We start from the raw sequence: 19,380 nt of genomic DNA, 5'->3' as shown, positions 1-19,380 counted from the left end.
GTATACAAACTTATACTTATACTTTCTGCCAATAAAATGTAACCAAAATTTAAAACGAAATTAGGATTATTGGCTGAAATATTCGAGAGCATTGAACCGTCGTTGTTTAAATATAGTTCTTATTTTCTAAATAATGTATGTAAACTGTTTGACGAACGCCACTGTTCAAAATTTTTGAATAAGGAAAATCCTACATGTTCCATATACGACATTTTGTCTCCCATTGTAACGCAAATCATTTCAATTTCGTCTTGCTCCAGATACATTTCGTATGAACGACGATTTCTACTTCTATTATGCGTAGGATGGAAAATAAACAGAATAAGACAACAACGAATATGAATCGAAACCCACACTGTTGACATTCTTGGGCAATAAGGAAGGAATTAAAACAAGACAACAAAGTGAAAAAGTTCTGAGTTCTGAGGCATAATGAAAACAATTTTTGAATTCAATTGCAACCATTAACCTGATAGTATGCGTTACTACGGGTATTAGATTGGTCAGTGGAAAACGTTGCAGCTGCAAGAGAAAGTGTATAAATAAATATCGCTGTTGCATATTGATGCGTATTGAATGCATAGGGAATGCATGAGATTATTTTGAACATATGCGTTCAACACATAATTGAACAGGTTTTTTATACATGTACTAATATTTATAAAGTATATTAAATGCTTGCAATGTATTCAGTTTATTTTTTGACTTTAAAAAGACATTTATTGAGAAAATTAATACAATCTATATTAATCAATTTTTGACACTATGCCTTGCTGATTCCACCATATGCACAGCAAGTCTTTATAGCCATGGATATTCCATTTCAGCATCGACATGGGATGACTCTCCTGGGCTATGACTTTTAGCACTAGTAGCAGATCCCACTTTTCATTACCTTTTCATCACAACAGGCTACAGAAAGCTATTCTTTTTTTGTCTGGCAAGTAATGAAACCGCAATGTTTAAACGATTCGAATTCAGGTGGTAGTCAGGTTTCCTTCTTTTCGATCCATCCCATCGCATGTAATCGTTTGGAAATACTTAGAGAATTTGAGTTGTGTTTTCTATACTAAATGGAAAGTGTTACCTTATGTAAAAACCGAATGAACAGTTTAAATTCATACTTTTCATTCAATTGAGCATTTTCACCAACAAATATTGCTGACCAAATACATGTAAACACCTAATTAATATATTCTACATATTTCTGTAACATAATATCCAAACCACGTTAAAAAAACCTGACATTAACCAAAAATTGAGCAATTATTCTTACAGAAAATGTAATATATTAGGCGTGGTACTTACATTAGTTTGTTAATAACGTAAGAATGATATAAAAAAAGTAGATTTGGTTACTTGAAAGAAGAAAATAAATCAAAACGAAAAAGGTATTTACATTATTCACTATATAATCAATCAGTCGCAAAAAGTTATATGTAATAGTGAATCTCATTTTTAGCCGGCTTGGTTAGCGCTGTGGTAAAGGCGTCAGGATGGTTCACCGACTGTCACGGGTTCGAATCCTGCTGGAGCATGGTCGTAAATTTATGATTGTGATTGTTTTAAAATTTGTGGTTATCCTAGACAAGAGTGCAAAATCTGACAAGGAAAACGATCTCAATCACGCCAGTAACCAGGCTGGGTAGACCGGATGTCTTCTGGGATGATTTCTAAGTTGGTCACTCGCCAGTCGGTAGGCTTAATGCCGAGAACTGTGGTTTGGAGCCCACGTTAAATTGTAGGTCCAGAGAAACCATCGTCGGTAAAAAAGAGACCTAAAGAAGGAAAAAAATAAAAGAAAATAAAGAGAAAATAGAAAAAACCTAATTTTTTATAAATTTCAATATTTACATATGGGCAGATAACAGTTCTGATATTAATTAATTCTGATACAAATTAATATATTAAATATTTAACTTGAGTTAAATAATTGATAGTTGATACTGATATCAATTGGTGTAACCTGATAAATTTAGACATATTTACTGTTGTTATTTTATATTATTCAATATTTTATTTGTGAAATTGTTTTAATGAAAATAAATATTCGAGGCATAAAAACATACATTTACATTTAATTAAAATGCGAAAACAACTAGCATAAATAGCACTAGTTACATATCATACGGAAACGTTCATTACACAGAACAACTGAATAGCCCGTGTATTTACGATATAAGACCTAAATAGAAGCTAATTTATCCAATTCCGTAGAAGTCATGACCCCGGCAGATAAATTTATTGAATTCTAACGGTAAACGCCATTTTTACCAGCACTATGCTAACGAGGTGTATATTTTGCAATGCTTAAATATTTGTTCTCTTTATATTTCCATTTTTCGCGTTTTGGTCATAAAATATTATAAATAAGACACGTTAGTGATATAAATAATAAAATCTGGGTTTATGAATTCAGTAAATATATTTTCAAATTATACATATGCACTATATAAAAATATATAAAATTAATACATACATTCTTTATTATATTATATTTTAGGGTTTCAGTTAGATTAGTTAGATAACAATTATTTGCAACAATTATTGCGACTGAACCTACTCAGTCAGGTGGGCTCTGAACCACAGTCCATCTCAAAAGATTCTCTCAGAACCATTGGCATATTTTTTTCAGTTCCACAACCTTTGTAAATTCCTTAAATGAAGGTTATCGAATTAGATAAGACCGAATGTCTTCTGGATTTATTTCTAAGTTGGTATCTCGATTACTGGCAAGCAAGGACGTAACAAGTTAAGCAGTAGATCGAGTCCAAATAATAAATATAACAAATAAAAATGATGCGCAAATAGACATCAAATTCGATCTAGGCTTTTAAGTATTTTGGTAATCAGATAAAAAATAATTGAGTAAATAAAAAAGAAACAAAAATATTTTTTTACGTTTTAAGAGTGATAAACTGGTCTTCAATAGAACTATATATGTCTAATGTGATGGATAGCCGAAGTAATTAATCAATAAATAGTTAAACAACAACAATAACACAGTAATCAATCAAATCAAATATAAATGAGTAAAAACAATTATCATCCCCCACTCCGTCTTTTTTGTTACCATTTCATTGAATATTGTAAAACATCCAGAATACATATTTTTGTTATGAAAGAGGGCTGCAGAGAAGTTGGTTTACCTGAGAAGAATGAATTTTAGCATGCTTTAAAAGAAAAAAAAATGTGGTAGACGACAATCCGAATTAATACACCGACATAAACGTTTATTATACAAGAAAAAATCTTGAAGCTAGTAGGGATCTGCTAATGTTAACAATCCAAATTCACCAAAACAAAGTTCTCCGCATACTGATGTATTAATCCCGTACTCGTCTTGCGTGTGTATTAATGCAAGTACAACAGAACAGTAGTAATAAATTTATTCGTAAATTAAGATTGTACTAAGCACATTTAATGTAAGATGTAATTAATAAAAATCATTAAAAAGAAACTAAATTTGAAATATAAAAAATATATGGATTAATTGAAAGGAAGCCTCAATTAATGTAAAAACAAATTATAGGTTAAGTGGTAACGACTATTAAAAATGTATGAATTAAACAAAATATATAGTTACAGTAACAATTCAGTGTCATATCATGTCATCATAACATACAAGTATTTACCTATTTTTACTCTTTTTTACTATTATCGCTATTGTCCACTAGACAACCACACTGGATATTTAATTAATTTAAACAATAATGTCACATTTATACTTGGATTTTGAATACAACAATTGATTATATTGTTTATAAGTGTTCAAATTATTAACGTTATATGACTTCTAACGGACGACTGCTAACAATATTGTAAGTACCCATTAACAGCTTAACAAAACATTTCGCTTAAAATGCCATGTTCTACACTCAGAAACAACAATTATCCAACTCTCATCGTCTCGTCTTCGAAAACTCCTCCCCCAACTCTTCTTCCATCAACATGCAACTTAGTTATTAAATATTACTTAAGGCTGCTGGGCCATTATAGTGCTGTTCCAATTGTGCTTGGGAACTTTTATAATGGTGCCATGTTTATAATGACCCAGGGCGTGTTGAAACGATGATGGTAACAAAACAAGAATCTTCAGTTTCCAAAGGTCTATGCACTTCGGACGCTCTCCTCTCGTCTGCGTTTCAAGTGCAGTAGAGATATCGCAGATATGAAGTAGTTTCGTGTATAAAAGAGGACACAACGCGTAGAAACTTTAACTCGAGTGTATAGAGTTTTTGTTGTTGTAGTAAGATGCGACACATCGGCTGAATGTTTTTCGGTCTAATAATAGTGAAAAAAAAATGTATTTATTACTGTTCCCTTTAGAATTTTCTACACGGTCCTTTATATATTTTTTTATTACTTATACTTAGTAAAATCTTAATTTACAAATTAATGTATTACTACTTTTATTGTACTTGTATTAATACACAAGCTAAACAAGTACGAAATAAATAACTCGGATAATTTCGTAAAGACATTTGATTTCGAGACCATGACCCAGCTCTTCGTTGTTTATAGAGCGATAAACATTGCTAATTAATCCTAGAACAACCTTTTTAATTTTCGGCCAAACTGAGAGATCCTCCGACTAACTAGTACAGTTGCTTGATTTTGAGTCTGATCTCTGCTGTAACATGATGTTTCCTATTTAACCTACAATCAAAATGATTTCGAGGTATTTAGCTGATTCCGTTTGAGGAATCGGGCACCAGTCAAGTGATGTAATTAGGTTTTTGTAATTTATCCGTAACAAGGACAGATTTGGAGCTATAAAGCTGTATTTTCCAGTCTCTAGTCCATTTGTAGATCCTGTCGACTGTCACATGTACTTTTTCTACAGCCTTAGACAGAGATATATATTTTACCATAATAAATATGGCATCGTGAAATATTCCAAGTACTGTTTCTTTTGGTTTAGTCCCAAATGCCAACCCGGTCAAGAATATCGCAGGGCAGTATTTCTTTTCTTAAACGCCTTTTCAATAATCGCTGTTACTTTGTGCACTTGGTCGATTGTTGAGTGGTGATTTCGAAATCCAAACTCAAATTCTGGTATTTTTATAAATGATTGAATACGTTTTAAGTAAAAAGACCTGACTTATTCTGTCAGCTTATCAGGTTTTTTAAGCATAATTATTTGAACAACTTTAAAACATTTCGAAACAATCTCCGATCTCAAATAGACATTAAATACGTATGTCAGGTATGAACATACTAATAAAGATACTTTAACTAATAGCTTTAAATGTTTAATGTAAAAATGTTAATCAACATATTTAGTTAATACATATTTTTTAGCTAATATATTTTTACATTTTCTTCAGATTGCCAAATGCAATATCGCCAATTCATATTTAATGTCAAGATATTTAGGAAATATTGTTATTAATAAATTTAAGTAATACATAAAAAATGCACCCAGTACCATTAGTGGTTTATAGCTGGTTGTGATTACATATTTTTTATTTAAAAATCCGAAAATTTCACAAGGAGTATCTTTAAAAGTTAACTTAACACAAACTAATGTTACATCATAATGCTTAAGTTAATATCTGATACTTGACCCAGAAATCACTCCTAATATTATTTCTCATGCACTAAGATACGGACAGAAATTAAGGTTATAATATGTTAAATATATATCACATTAAAACGAAAATAAATCAAATGAAAATAAAAAGATCGGCTTAGTTGATAAAGCTTAATTTCTATTTATTATTTGCTTTCTAAATTGTTATTATGAATATAAATATTGTATACAAATAATTTAAAAACCTACCCTGTTATTAGTATTGGCACTGTTATTACCGTTTTTATAGCAAAATAGTTCAAAAGAGTAAAAACATATAAAATGCATACCAAACAGATACTACTATTCCACCTTCACAAGAATTACAGGTATTAACGACATATATCACTAACATGTAAACATTGCAGCAATCTAGCTCAACGATCACTTCAATACAAGTTTCATTTTGTCTATCTTAAAAGAGAACATTGTACAATTTAGATTTTATGACATTTTGAGTGATATTTAATGATTGTACGACTAATAAAATTTTAATATTAACTTAGGTAAATTAATACCTATAAAACTATACTATTTACACATTTTAAAAAAATCACACCATCAAAACTGATGCGAATGTTTAATTAAAGTTTGGTTATCCTGATGTCCTTCGGCGACCATAAGGTACAGTCAACTTCCGCCATTGTATATTCATAAATTTAAATAGAATTTTTCATGTAATAAATCACGACAGAGCAACATCTGTTGCACGTAACGGGTTTTTAGTTTAAAAAGAGCAAGTATTTCGTAGCACTGCTTTTGAATGTGCGGAATAATCAATATTTAAATAAGAGCAGGACATATAAGATTTTCTTTCTAATATATTTATTTGCTAGTATTGACTATCTGTAGGGTGATCAGTTGGTAGTAGTTAAAATAGTATTGGAAATAATTAAATAGGTTTAGGTAGGTTAAAGCTAAATTGTGTGTAATAAAATATAAAATACGCACAGTAGATAGGTTAAAAAATAATGCTTTTGTTTATTTTTATTTAGTTATACAACAATTATTATGTACATATTTTATTTTAAAATGTTTTTTTGTCTTAATAATCTAGGTTTGATTGTTTTTTAATTTTTAGTGAGTTCCTTATTTATTTTTGGAAATCGATTCAATCTTTTGTTAAAAATATTTTATTCTTCTCTTACGCAATTATTTTATTTAATATTATGGGGTACGCCAAGTAAAGGTTCAGCCTGTATGAGCAAAAATAGGAACAAAGAAACAATGATTGAAAATAAGGAGCGATTCAGGCCCCGGGGTCCGCTACCTAGCCTACATGATTTGACAAATGTTCTAACTAAACAAGAACAAAAAGTTACCGTCCCCGCCGGATATCGAACTCGCGACCTCCGTTTGGGAACTAAACGCCTTAACCACTAAACCATAGAAGCAGTTGTCTACAATATTTCTACGATATCTTATAGTGCTTAAAAAGCAAACTGAATGGCCCTTGCACTAAACGATTTCCGATTTTCCAATACAAATTTAATTTATTAGTTATATTAACACATACAGTAATTCATGGCACCATTATGCTGGCGCCAGTGAAATGGTATTTACTATCAACAAAACGGTGATCAATGTAGAAATGTTATCATTTATGATAGATCAAGCTTTTGACCGGGTATGGCATTTGGGATTAATATACAAAATGAGCAAATTACTACCGCGGAATCATTGTCTACTGCTGGAATCATATCTTTTCCAAAGAAAATTTAGAGTCTCTATTAAGGGGCATTCTCAACATTTTAACCTATTTCGGTTGGAATTCCACAGGGTAGTGTCTTGGAACCACTGCTATATCTGCTCTATACAGCTGATATCCCAACAACAAAACAAACAGTACTTAGAACATTTTCCGACGACACAGTTACCATGTCAAATCATCAAAATCTACAAATGGACTAGAGACTGGAAAATACAGCTTAATATGTGCAAATTTACAGCCAAATTTGTGCATGTTAATTTTGCGTTGCGGCGAAATGACAAAAACCTAATTATATCACTTGATGCAAGCAGAATAAGCCAAATACCTCGGAATATATCTCGATGATAAGTTAAACTGGAAACATCACATTAGACAAAAATCGGAGCAGATTAAACTCAAAGTGAAGCAACTGTGCTGGTTAGTCGGAAGATACTCTCAACTTGATCTAAAATCAAAGAAATTGGTTTATCAGTCTTATAATTGACTGACAAGCCTATTTGGACCTCTAGGGTGCAAACATGGGGTTGCAATAAGACATAAAACCAACTAATAATCCAATACACCCAAAACTACGTAACCAACGAAGGCCTGCACAATGACCTCGAAATCAAATGGATACATGAAGTGATCCAAGATTTCGCATTAAAACATGAAATAAGGTTGCTAAATCCCAGTGGAAGCACTACAGCTGCTGGAGAACACGCAGGAAATTATAACATTGAAGCGAACCAAACCACACGAACTTATTTAGTGTATAAGTGTATTTTTAACTTTAGCTTAAGTAGTTTTAGTAGATAATTTTTATTTTAATTTGGGATACTTGATAGTTATTTTAAAAAATTATTTTAATATTTAAAATGTGCCGTTTTGTAATTGGTAATCGTTACATGAAATTACAGTACTAATTAATAAAAAATACTAATTAATAAAAGCAAAGACTTTTAAGAGACTAGTTCACTACGTTACGAAAGAGTTCCGAATCTTGCAGATGTCAAAGTAGATGCAAAAATAGTTAAGTTGTTTACCTAACAACGATTTTTCTTACTTCAATTATTTTGATCTGCAACACTTTGCATGAATTACCTTCATTTGATAACAGCGTTTATTACATTCACAATTACAAATCACGAGATACTGCACGTCTCTGCCGTACATTGAGCGTAATGTTTTTTTTCTGGGTAATTCCAATTTATTGTTCAATAGATTAAATGTAATAAAATAAATTAAAAAACTATAAAAAAATGGTTATTTTTGGGAAAAAATACATAAAATATTGAAAAAACAAAGTCGCAAATCTTCAAAAGATTTTTATAAACCTTCACGTCGATATTGAAAACTTCACATCGATCGACGCTGAAACGGATTCCAGAATTTTATGCAATGTTTGCCTAGGAAGAGTGAGAAGTCTATGTATTTCGTCCCTGCATAGCTTAGCTGTTTAATGTCCCAGAAATGGTTTTATTTACGCAAGAACGAAAAGAATAAATGCAATTGAATCCGGTGAATGGAGTATACAATTCAATGGTCCGTAACGATATATTACTTTCCTTACAATAAAACAATGCATCTCGTGCAATTTCGGGAACAGCAAATATATCTACATAGCTAAATAAAATATAAAAGTATAATTACACAGCTAGATACAAATACACCTGAAATATTTTTTCCTTTTCAAACATTTCATGAAAATATTTTAGAAAAAATCCTAAACTGGTAGGTAACTAGGTAAATGAACAGAATGACTTCAAATTTCCTACATATTTCACAACAGAAAACTTTTAAATTACAGTGGAAAATTGAATTTTTCTGCAAAAAATATGAGGGACCAGAAATTTGTTTTTTTGTACTTATTGAAAATAAGTTTCATATATGTATGTCTGTACAGGTCATAATATAAATTAGATTAATATAAATATAAAATATAAAAAATACAGAATATAATAAAATAGATAAAGGAACAATCAACAAATACTTAAACATAAAATATAAGTAAATAATTGGTATTTACATAAATCCAGGTTTAATGATTTTTTTGGTCTTATCTTCAAATATCCTTCATTTAAGTAAATATTTTAATACTTACTAATGTTTAGTATTCTTCTTTCTAGGCCTTACTTATAAACCCATCTTATACCCAATTGGAATTATACGTGAATTTTCTATAAATTAAACAGAACGTTTCTTAGAACAGAGTTAGAGACACCACATTACAATCTGGATCAGCTCGGTAGCATCACTACGGCATAGTTAATGTTTCCATATTTAAAATGAGAAATAGATCTATTTAGCTATTTAGATTAAAAAATTGGCATAACGTAAGTAAAGTAAATATAAACAGCCACCATAATTAATTCTACGAAGTACTACTACAAAATCCGAAGTGAAAAAAAAAATGGTACAGAAAATCACCTCACAAAGCCGGTCCAATGAGTGCAAGGCCAAACGAATGGCCACCTTAAAGATACATTAAAATTACTATTTGTAAATATTTAAATGCAATAAATGACAGCGTGTGATATATTAATATGTACCTTGCTCAAACTACATTGTTTTTAATTAGGAAAATACTTACATATTGCTATATATAAAGATTAGGGTTCAGATATTCATACGTTAATATAATATTTGGTGCATGCTTGTATTTTGATCAACGATATATAAGTATTCAGTGTATACAGGCGTTCGCATGACAGACAGAACTTTTCATTTTTTAATTCATTACTTTTATTGTTTCATTTGAAAAAAATAGCTACCGAAGACCATCACACCTATGCTGCCTCGTTATATCTCAATTCTCGGTTTTAGTTTCAATGATTTAATGGTGATTTCAATGTCAATGAAAAATAACGGTTTGGAGGATTAAAAAAGTTTGAAAAGAATAAATTGTAAGACTTGTAGGACGAAAACCTAGCTCAAATTATCAACAAGAACTTTCAGATATCCTAAAAGTCAAGGAATCAACTGTTTCTAGACATTTACATGCGATGGAAAAGATCCAAACAGAGGGAGGAATTGCTACAACATGTATTCACTTAAAATATAATTTCAAACGGTTGCAACATCGCGGTTTCATTGCTTATCAAGCAAAAAACAAAGAAAACTTTTCTGTGGCGTACTGTGACTGTCGTTGCAAAGTGAATTTACAATGGCAATTCCGAAATCGTTGTTGCGGATATCTTCCGATGTCAATTGAAAAAAGACCAGCAACAGCGAATGACAAAAGCAAATTCATTATCTTGCATGACAACGCTCGGTTGCAGGTTGTAAGAGTTATTATGGACGCACTATTGCACCCATCGTACTTAACAGACATAGCGTCTTCTGATTTCCACTTGTTCAGATCGAGTATGGATTGGTTAGTACAGTTTCGAATTGCTGAAAGTACGAAAATGGATCGATGATTGGATCCCTGCCAAATCAACATCGTTCTTTGGACAAGGTATCTCCATTTTACCACAAACATTTTTCACACCCTTTATCAGATTAACTTTTCTCTTTTATGCAACGCAACCTCTTGAAATTCAAAATGATCGATTATTTCCACTACACTAAAGAACGAAATAAATAATTACGTTCATAACATTTTTCAAAATAGATATTCAAATAGTATTATAAATCCAAGAAAAACTTATTGCTGACGTGTAAATTCCGATTTACTGAAGCTGAACGGCATGATGGCATATAGGAGCATAACCCCTGAAAGATCTGGCAGCACATTCTAGTTTTTTCATCCGACGAAAATATCTCGCTTCCACAATTTATCGTTTTTTTTTTCTGTGTTGCCGTGGTTGGATGATGGCGTTCGGTTCGCGTTTTCTTGCATCATAAAACTCGGACCTGGCTCGTGCACAACCGAAAAGGACATGAAAATCGCATTTAACGAATGCCGCGGAAATGATATATGGCGACTGGCATAAAAAAACGTCTTATCGGATTTCCCCCATCGATCATCCGAGTTTGGGGTCGTCCACGTCGATAGAAGAAGAAACCTATCTAATTTCGCGGTTGTTCCGGTTTGACAGAAACCCCATTAATTACACTATCAGTATAATCCCAAGATTCCAAATAATCTTTATAGTTCAAACCACTTAATACGTCTTAAATAACCATATAAGATGTTCACCTTAAATAAAAAAAAAAGAAATAAAACATAATTAGTAACGAAAATTTAATTTTAAAATTAATATCAAGAAGTACAGAGAATAGAAAAATCAACTAAAATAATCAGTATATTATTAAGAAAGATAGGATACACAGATTGAAGAACTTATTATCATTCAATTGAATTATCAAACAATTGAACAATTATTAAACAATACCAACCTAGCATGACCGTTCGATAAATCTTGAATTTGAAAATTAAAACTTATTAAAATTTTAAAAATCACAAGCTGTAATTTCAATCATTTTCAAACCAATTTAGGAAGAAATGCATTGGATTTGATAAATACATTCAAAAGATAGTCTATTCAAAGTTTATTTGTAAAAGCGCCATCATAATGTTTAATGTATTGCCTGCAATAATTTGTAAATTCGTTTTAGAATGAGACAATATTTTCCTTCTCATTTTATTCTGGTTAAAAAGAGACACAATGCTGTCTGATTAGTTCGAACACCTAAACAAATGAATCTGTCAAAGTCATCCAGTTGTCAAACGTATACAAAATTCTTGAAAGCAATAGTGATAAGAGGTTATAATATAACTCTAACCTATAAATTATTGGCTATTATTATTGTATAACTAACTGTGGTTTGTAGATGTACTATAATGTTAAAATAAATTATATCTGAAAACATTTTTGTTATTATCTTATTTAGATTAGAATTTTGTTGTATGTCAAAGCTAAGCTGGACTAAAACTCACGAGTTGTTGCGACAAAATTACGACGTTTTGACGTAACAAATTTCGATGACATATACAAATAAACTTCGAATAGATTATATATATGTAGATTTAGCAAAAACTGCAACTCTAGGACCGAACCAAACTTTAATCAAACAACAATCTAAAAAAAGTAAGTCTTATTTTATCTGAATGAAACTTAAAAAAATATGTTTTTAATATTGGAATTTAAATTCAATTATTCACACAATTTTACATCACAACGTTGATACATTTGAAATTGTTTCAAACACAATTTTAATTAAATTATATAATTGAATTTACATTAATATTCTTGAATATCCAGTTTTCTAATACAATGATGCACAATTGGAACATATCATTGTGCAATCAACATCAACCTAAAGATACTTCTAATTTCCACCATAATACTGTTAAATCGCAATAGCATTTACACGATAGAAACTGCCAAAGCTTAGCTAGAAAAATTTGCTATATTGTACAATTTGATACTTCTGGAAAATAGATTTATTTTTTGTGTAGGTACAGATTATTTCAGTGTTTATCCTTGTTCGCACATTTAATAATAATTTAAAACATGTTATACGTTCTAAATTGATTGTCGTTCAACGTAACATGCATGGTTGAATAAAGTTGTAGTAGCATACACAAAACTTTTCAAAATTAAGTAAAAGATAAAAAAAAATATTTTCTTGGATCTCATATAATTTTAATTATAAATTAACGACCACATTGACTGATGATGGAAAAACACAATGATGGTACAGAATTTGGTAAATATGAAAAATCATGAATCTATATATAATCGAATATAATAAATAAAGATTTTCGTTTTATAGATATCTCCCCAGAATAATAAAATACTTTGACTAATATCTCGAATTCTTTAAACGGAACTCTGATGATATCAATGACTAAATAAGATAATAAAAGAAAACTTACCCATGACCATTGGGAAACCTGGTTGAACCAGGTGAGGTAGAATACGGTGGGGGCGTGCCCTGGGGAGACGCCGCGGACGGAATGGCAGCAGGTTCGTAGTACTCTGTGTTCAGAGTCCTGTCGTCGATTTTGAGCTCGGCATTATGAGCCTTGGACGCACTTTTGATGTCCATGAACGCCACCGTGCACGCCATCGAGACCTCACCCGTCTTCTCCTCGGACACCCTTGGCAATAACTTAACACTTTGCACTCGGCCATATCTGCAACAAATAGAACATTTTGTCAGAGTTACGTTCATTTAAGAAAAATCATTAATATAATTTTTAAAATTCATCTAGGTCGTAAAATTGAAAAACAATCTACTCAGGGTATTTCCTTATTATTATTTCGCATACCATAACATCCCCTAACTAATCTAATAGGTTTTAATTTGTTTTTTTTTAATATTGTAAGGTTAAAATTAATTATTTTTAAAATCCAAATGAAATGAAGTAAAATCCCTCAACTTTAGCGGCTAATAAAAATCATATAGAAAATAAATAAATTTTAACATAAAAACATAACATAAAAAAATATAGTCACAAATAATTAAACCGGAAAAAAAATGTTTAGGAATAGAATACTGAACTCTTAAAAGCAATAATAAATCCATCAAAAATGTATAATGTATATAACAATTGCATTACCTGAATTAAAAGAAATAATCAAATTACTGTACAAGAATAAAACAAATATAAAGAGTATTTGTATGTATTTTTCAACATTACTAAAATAGTGTATGCACACTTGACAATACCTTTCAATGCAATTTTTTCTGTTTGTTCAGTCTGCTGTTTTTAAATGATTTTTACTACTTTCGCATTTTTATTTTGCAAATTATAATTACGACTTTGATTATATAATAGATTGTGTTACTCTGTTTTAAATTGCATCGGGTACATTTGTAACCAACTTCATGTTGAAGCCTCACAGACAGGCTTCACTTTTCACTATGTATCATTTTGTCGAAGAATGAGCAAACATCGTTTTCAGTGCATTGAAAATGTCTGCCTGTAGCGAGTAAGTTGCATTTACGGAAAGTTTGACATTTTAACTTCAATTTAAAGAAAAAGGTGACTGAAGATGATGCTGGTGATGAATCAAATGTTATGATAACCACCGATTTTAATATGTGAATATTGATTTCAACCTTTTAAAAGTGGAGTGGAACCAAAGACAAAGATCGTTTTGGGCAGGCAAATAAAACAAGAATTTGAAGACATTACTCGATCGATAATGATGATTAAAACGCAAGAAGAATATACCAGATTGTGGGGAGTAATACAGAAAACCATTTCCAATAGCTTGAAGAACATGGAATAACAAGAATTATTTCAAAGCTTGACTATTTTATGCTGTATAGAGACATTAAAAGTAAACATCGATGACAAAGCCGAATATCCATGGCTGCAAGCTAATGCTCTGTATTTAGTGGGATCAGTTTGGTTTGGTATAATATGAGCTTTAAAGCTGAGCTCTGCGCGAAAAACGGCCAGAATACGAGCAAAAACACGACAATGTTATTCTTCAGTATACGCTCGACCACATCTTGTAAAACCGGAGAAAATTACTTGGAAACATAAACATGAAAAGTGCTACCCCAACCGCCGCATTATCCATACCATGCTCCTTCCGATACTTGCTCCGACATATGAGTCGTCACCTGTCTGAGCAGTGCTTCGCTTATGAAAATACCAAAAAATTGGTCGGTTCGTGGATAGTCTCAAAAGATACATCATTCTTTCGAAAGGGAATCCGTAAATTGCCTGAAAGATAGAAAAAAATAGCGGCTATCGGTGGACAATACTTAAATCAAATACATTGTACCGATTTTTTTTAAATAAGGCGTCAAATTTTAAATAATTATTTAAAACTAATTTATTTAATTGAAAATTATAAGTCAAGGGTAAGTTTAAATCAAGTTAAATTTAAGAAATTTTTTTTTTAAAATTTGGTGTTTTTTTAATTTCAATTTAAAGGTTATTGATTAATTTTGTATGGATTTTTTTAAAATTAGTATTTATTAGGGTTTATTAAAAAACAGAAATTATGACCATTATAACATAGGCGTTCTCTATAAACAAGTAAAGTAAAAGTAAAATTTCATAGTTTCAAAATAATAATAATAATGAACAAAACAAAAAAAAAATGAGTTTCTAGCTAAAACAGGTAATATTATATCTAATTAAAAAATCTTTAAAATTATTCAATATAACAGTGCCGAAATTAAAAGAAGTTTTTTGTTTCTAAAAACTCTTCCAGCAATTTAAAAATAAAGATACTAATATTTAAAATATTTCTCATCATTCTCTTAAAAAAATTAAATAAGACAAAGCTTCTCATTATATACCCATCATTCACAGCAATGAAAAAAAAAATAGGAATTAAAAAAAGAACGCCCGGCGCACAAAGAAAAAACGAACTGACTCTGAGATAGCTGTGGTGTTGTGCAGACATCATTACGACGACGATAATTTGAAATTTCACACTGTCGACAAACAAAACCAATCCGTGACGAACGCAGTGCCGATGGAAACGTAGGAAGAATTGTGAAAAAAGTTCAAATTCACCGTCAGAAAATTATCTACGATGCGGAGAAACGCGGAACGTCATGGGCATCGTTTTCGTACCATCGGCAAAAAAATGGTGGTTGAATAATTGTTTCCTCGGTATTGTTGTGGTGATGACAATCTGTATTCCCCGTATTAAGAACACGACACGAAACTGGGAACTACATGTATTTTTAAGTTTCAAAAGTTACTTTTGTTTAAAATAATTTTATTATGACGTAGTAATCAAGCCAAGACAACAACTCCAAAAAACAGTTGAGCCAAGAAAATCTTAATTTAAAGGAACAGAGAAAACTATTTCAGTTTTCAGCAGAGAACGCCAATGCTAAATGGAATTAAACAATATTGGAATTAGACAAACTATCGTGTTTAATCTGATGAAGACTTGCCTCTGATTTGGAATTTTCAACATGACAATAGCCATAAATAGTTATAGAAAAAATTAATATATGTACAAAATTTCCATATTCATATAATTGTCACAGAACCCAGACTTAAATGTGATTGAACATTTACAGATTGGTGACGATATTTGGCAAAAACTTCAATGAATTAATTCAATTATCAGAAAATATTATTTTATAATTGTTATTAAAAAAATGTATTTTTTCTACACTAATGATTCTACATACTTCAATACTTCATATAGTTTTTCAAGTAAAATAAAAATGTTATTTTTAACAATTCACATATAAGTCTTATAACTATATAATACTTATATGTGTAATACAGCAAACATAACTTATGTAAGAGTGTAGGGAATTTGGACCGTCTGTGACTAATACAGTATATTGAAATAAACGTTCCAAATATATGCTTTTATATCATAATACATAATTCTTTATGTTAATTATAAATTATTAATTGATCGATATCAATATGATGAATAAAACAATAATATTGAATAAATTTTAAAATATTTTTAGTTTTCACCCAAAAATAATTTTTATTGTAGATTGAGTAACAGTAATAAGCAAATTAACAAAAATATATATTGGAATAACGGCATTGATACAAAAATATTTTTCACCAATTTTATAGAGTTTACTGAATAAATACACAGGCAATGAATTTACAAAATAATAATTGCGAAAAATTTACGACGACAACAAATTAAATTACCACAACAACGTTTATGTAGATATAATATTCGATTAGGAAACCAGAAATCGACTGATGCAATAGAATATGTTTTTTAGCATCACTAGCCTCTAATTTACTTGCATTCTAATATTGAACAGATTTGTAAATAGTATAGACAGGTACATGGGTTCCGAAGGAGAAAGAAATTTTTATTCTGTTATTAACTTTCTATCCATTTGTAATATTTCAATCGGAAAAATTATTACTAGAAGTAAAATGTATATATCTTGGCATATGGTAGTACCAAACATGGTTTAATAAAATAGAATTCCATACTACTATACTATTTGCGCAGTTGTGTGATCTTATAGGTCATAAAAATATATTAATGTATTAATTATTATAATAAAAAGTGCTATTGAAAAAAAAAGCTAATGGATACCGTTTCCAATTCTCAATTGCTCTTACAAAAGTTATACCAGGAAATTATACAAGTTTTAGAAAGACCAACGTCATTTTTCTTTAACCAGCACTTGATATCCGTTCTAAACATTTATTAAACTGTAGGCAACGAACTAACAACTACATTAATATGCTCCACGAAATGTTATTATTAAAACCAATAATAAACACTCATTGAACCATACAGACGATTCAGTATACATATGTTGTCGAACATAGAAGATGTAACATTATACACCTAAAAACGATCTCCATAATATAAAATATAAAGTAATAATTAAGATCCAGTATAGCTTTCGGCAACATACCAATATTGCTTAAAAAACTAAATCTTAATAAATCCCTCAAACAGCAAAAAACAATGCAATTATTTTACTTGCTCATCAATCATTCGTTTTTATATTCATTTAATAATAACAAACTTTAAAATGTTAAACATGCCAAATGTGTATAAAACAAATACAGAAATAATATAAACATGAAGAATAGGACAGTCGTGATTTATTTAAAAATATAATAGAAAAAGCAACGTTTCCGCAATGGCCAATAAAAAAATCCTTAATTACACACGTAAAATTTCACATCGGCAATGCAGCATTCGTTCTCAAATCCCCACCCTAATCCCTTTCCCAATCGACGTTCCGAATACCAAGGGGCCACGACTGCGCTGTCGACAACATCCAGCCGAAAAACAACTTTCAACATAGTTGACCTCCACTACTATAGCAATCGAACGGTTGTAAGAACGAGCAGTTCTCCGAATCTGTTCATGGTGTAGACTTGGACTTCAACGTAGTGGTGTCTCGCCTCCATACTCTTCACCAGAAGTGCATTCACATTTACGGTTTGAATCAGGAGTTACGATACAACATTCCAGGTTTATTTTGTTTAAATATGTAAATACAACATCATCAATTTAAAATATATCGATTTTCCAACTGACTTTATTTTGAAAATGGGAAAACTTTCGTCGTTCAATTAATAGAAAGAGATGGTTCTTCGACTCAGCTATTATCCAATCAAACCAGCTGCGCATTTAAATTTTGACCCGGAAACGTTCCCCAGGCGAGATGGAGCACTTGGCAACAACGGTTCACGTAGAGCCTGGTGGGGGAGTGGCGAACAAACGTTGCCAGCGTTTCGTTAAAATATCAGATCGAAAGAAAATAATTTTTGGGACGTAAAATCGCATTAATATTAATGAAGGTTATCGATTGGGTAAAAACATCGAACGCTTAAATTAAACTGAGACGTAATATAGCTATATATCGATGATTTAGGTAAACATGATTAAAGGCTTATTCGATCATAAATTGTTTTCAGCATTATCTTTGGAGTATTGGGTGATATTGATAGGAAACACTCGAAGGTTAAAATATCAAAATTGGGACGCTAAATAAGTAAACTTAGATAAACGACCCAACATGTTATCCAACGAATGTTTAAATAATGAAGGAATATAATGGAAACCAAACGTATAAAAATAAATCTGCTTCAAAAATTTGTTCAAAAAGATTTTACTTTAATTATGATATTCTTAGATTAAATGGTATTTTATGCTGGATTATTTTATTTTTATGCTATACGAATGATATATAATTACATACATAACTTTGTGATGAGATATAAATAAATATGGTTATTAAGCATATTCAGTTCAGTAAATTCGGTATTGATGGAATATGTGCAGTGGTATTGTTAAATTATAGCTTCACAATAATCTACAGCGACGTACAATATTTGTTACCAAAACATACCTAAAGACAATACCTAGCTGGTAATACAAAAGTTTTAAAATAGCATAACCAGTATAAACTAGATGTATTTAATCAGAAACCAGAAAACAATTAAAACTTAACATTTTAAAGTCAATATAATAATATTAATTACTTTTTCATATATTACTATAATTGCCATATTGTAGTACACCTAGCATTCGTAGTCAGATTCATATAGCTGCAATATGTACCATATTATTATTTTCACTGTTAGTGTTTTTCTATAACATTCTATAAAAACAAATTAAAAATATTAATGTACTTTTTGTCGATTTCTGAATAATTAAATTGAAATATTAAATTAAATTAAATTCAAGAATAATTACAAAAACGTTCGAAATAATAGTTCACTACA

General features: G+C 30.4%; 1 protein-coding gene across 12 annotated transcripts in view; it reads right to left on the bottom strand.

The window, feature by feature from the left end:
- spen (spen family transcriptional repressor split ends) overlaps positions 1-19,380 on the bottom strand; it is a 131,177-nt gene that overhangs the window by 34,349 nt on the left and 77,448 nt on the right. For all 12 annotated transcript variants that reach the window (XM_076406009.1, XM_076405682.1, XM_076405823.1 and 9 more), the window contains one exon: positions 13,093-13,353. In XM_076406009.1, the coding sequence (XP_076262124.1) occupies positions 13,093-13,353 (261 nt within the window). The remainder of the gene's footprint in view (positions 1-13,092; positions 13,354-19,380) is intronic.

Source organism: Rhynchophorus ferrugineus, unplaced genomic scaffold (assembly GCF_030347505.1).
Source record: "Rhynchophorus ferrugineus isolate W39M unplaced genomic scaffold, kcgeb_rfMv2 rfM1, whole genome shotgun sequence".
Lineage (NCBI taxonomy): Eukaryota > Metazoa > Arthropoda > Insecta > Coleoptera > Curculionidae > Rhynchophorus > Rhynchophorus ferrugineus.
Note: the sequence above shows the minus strand (reverse complement) of the source record. Positions and strands in the feature narration are given on the sequence as shown.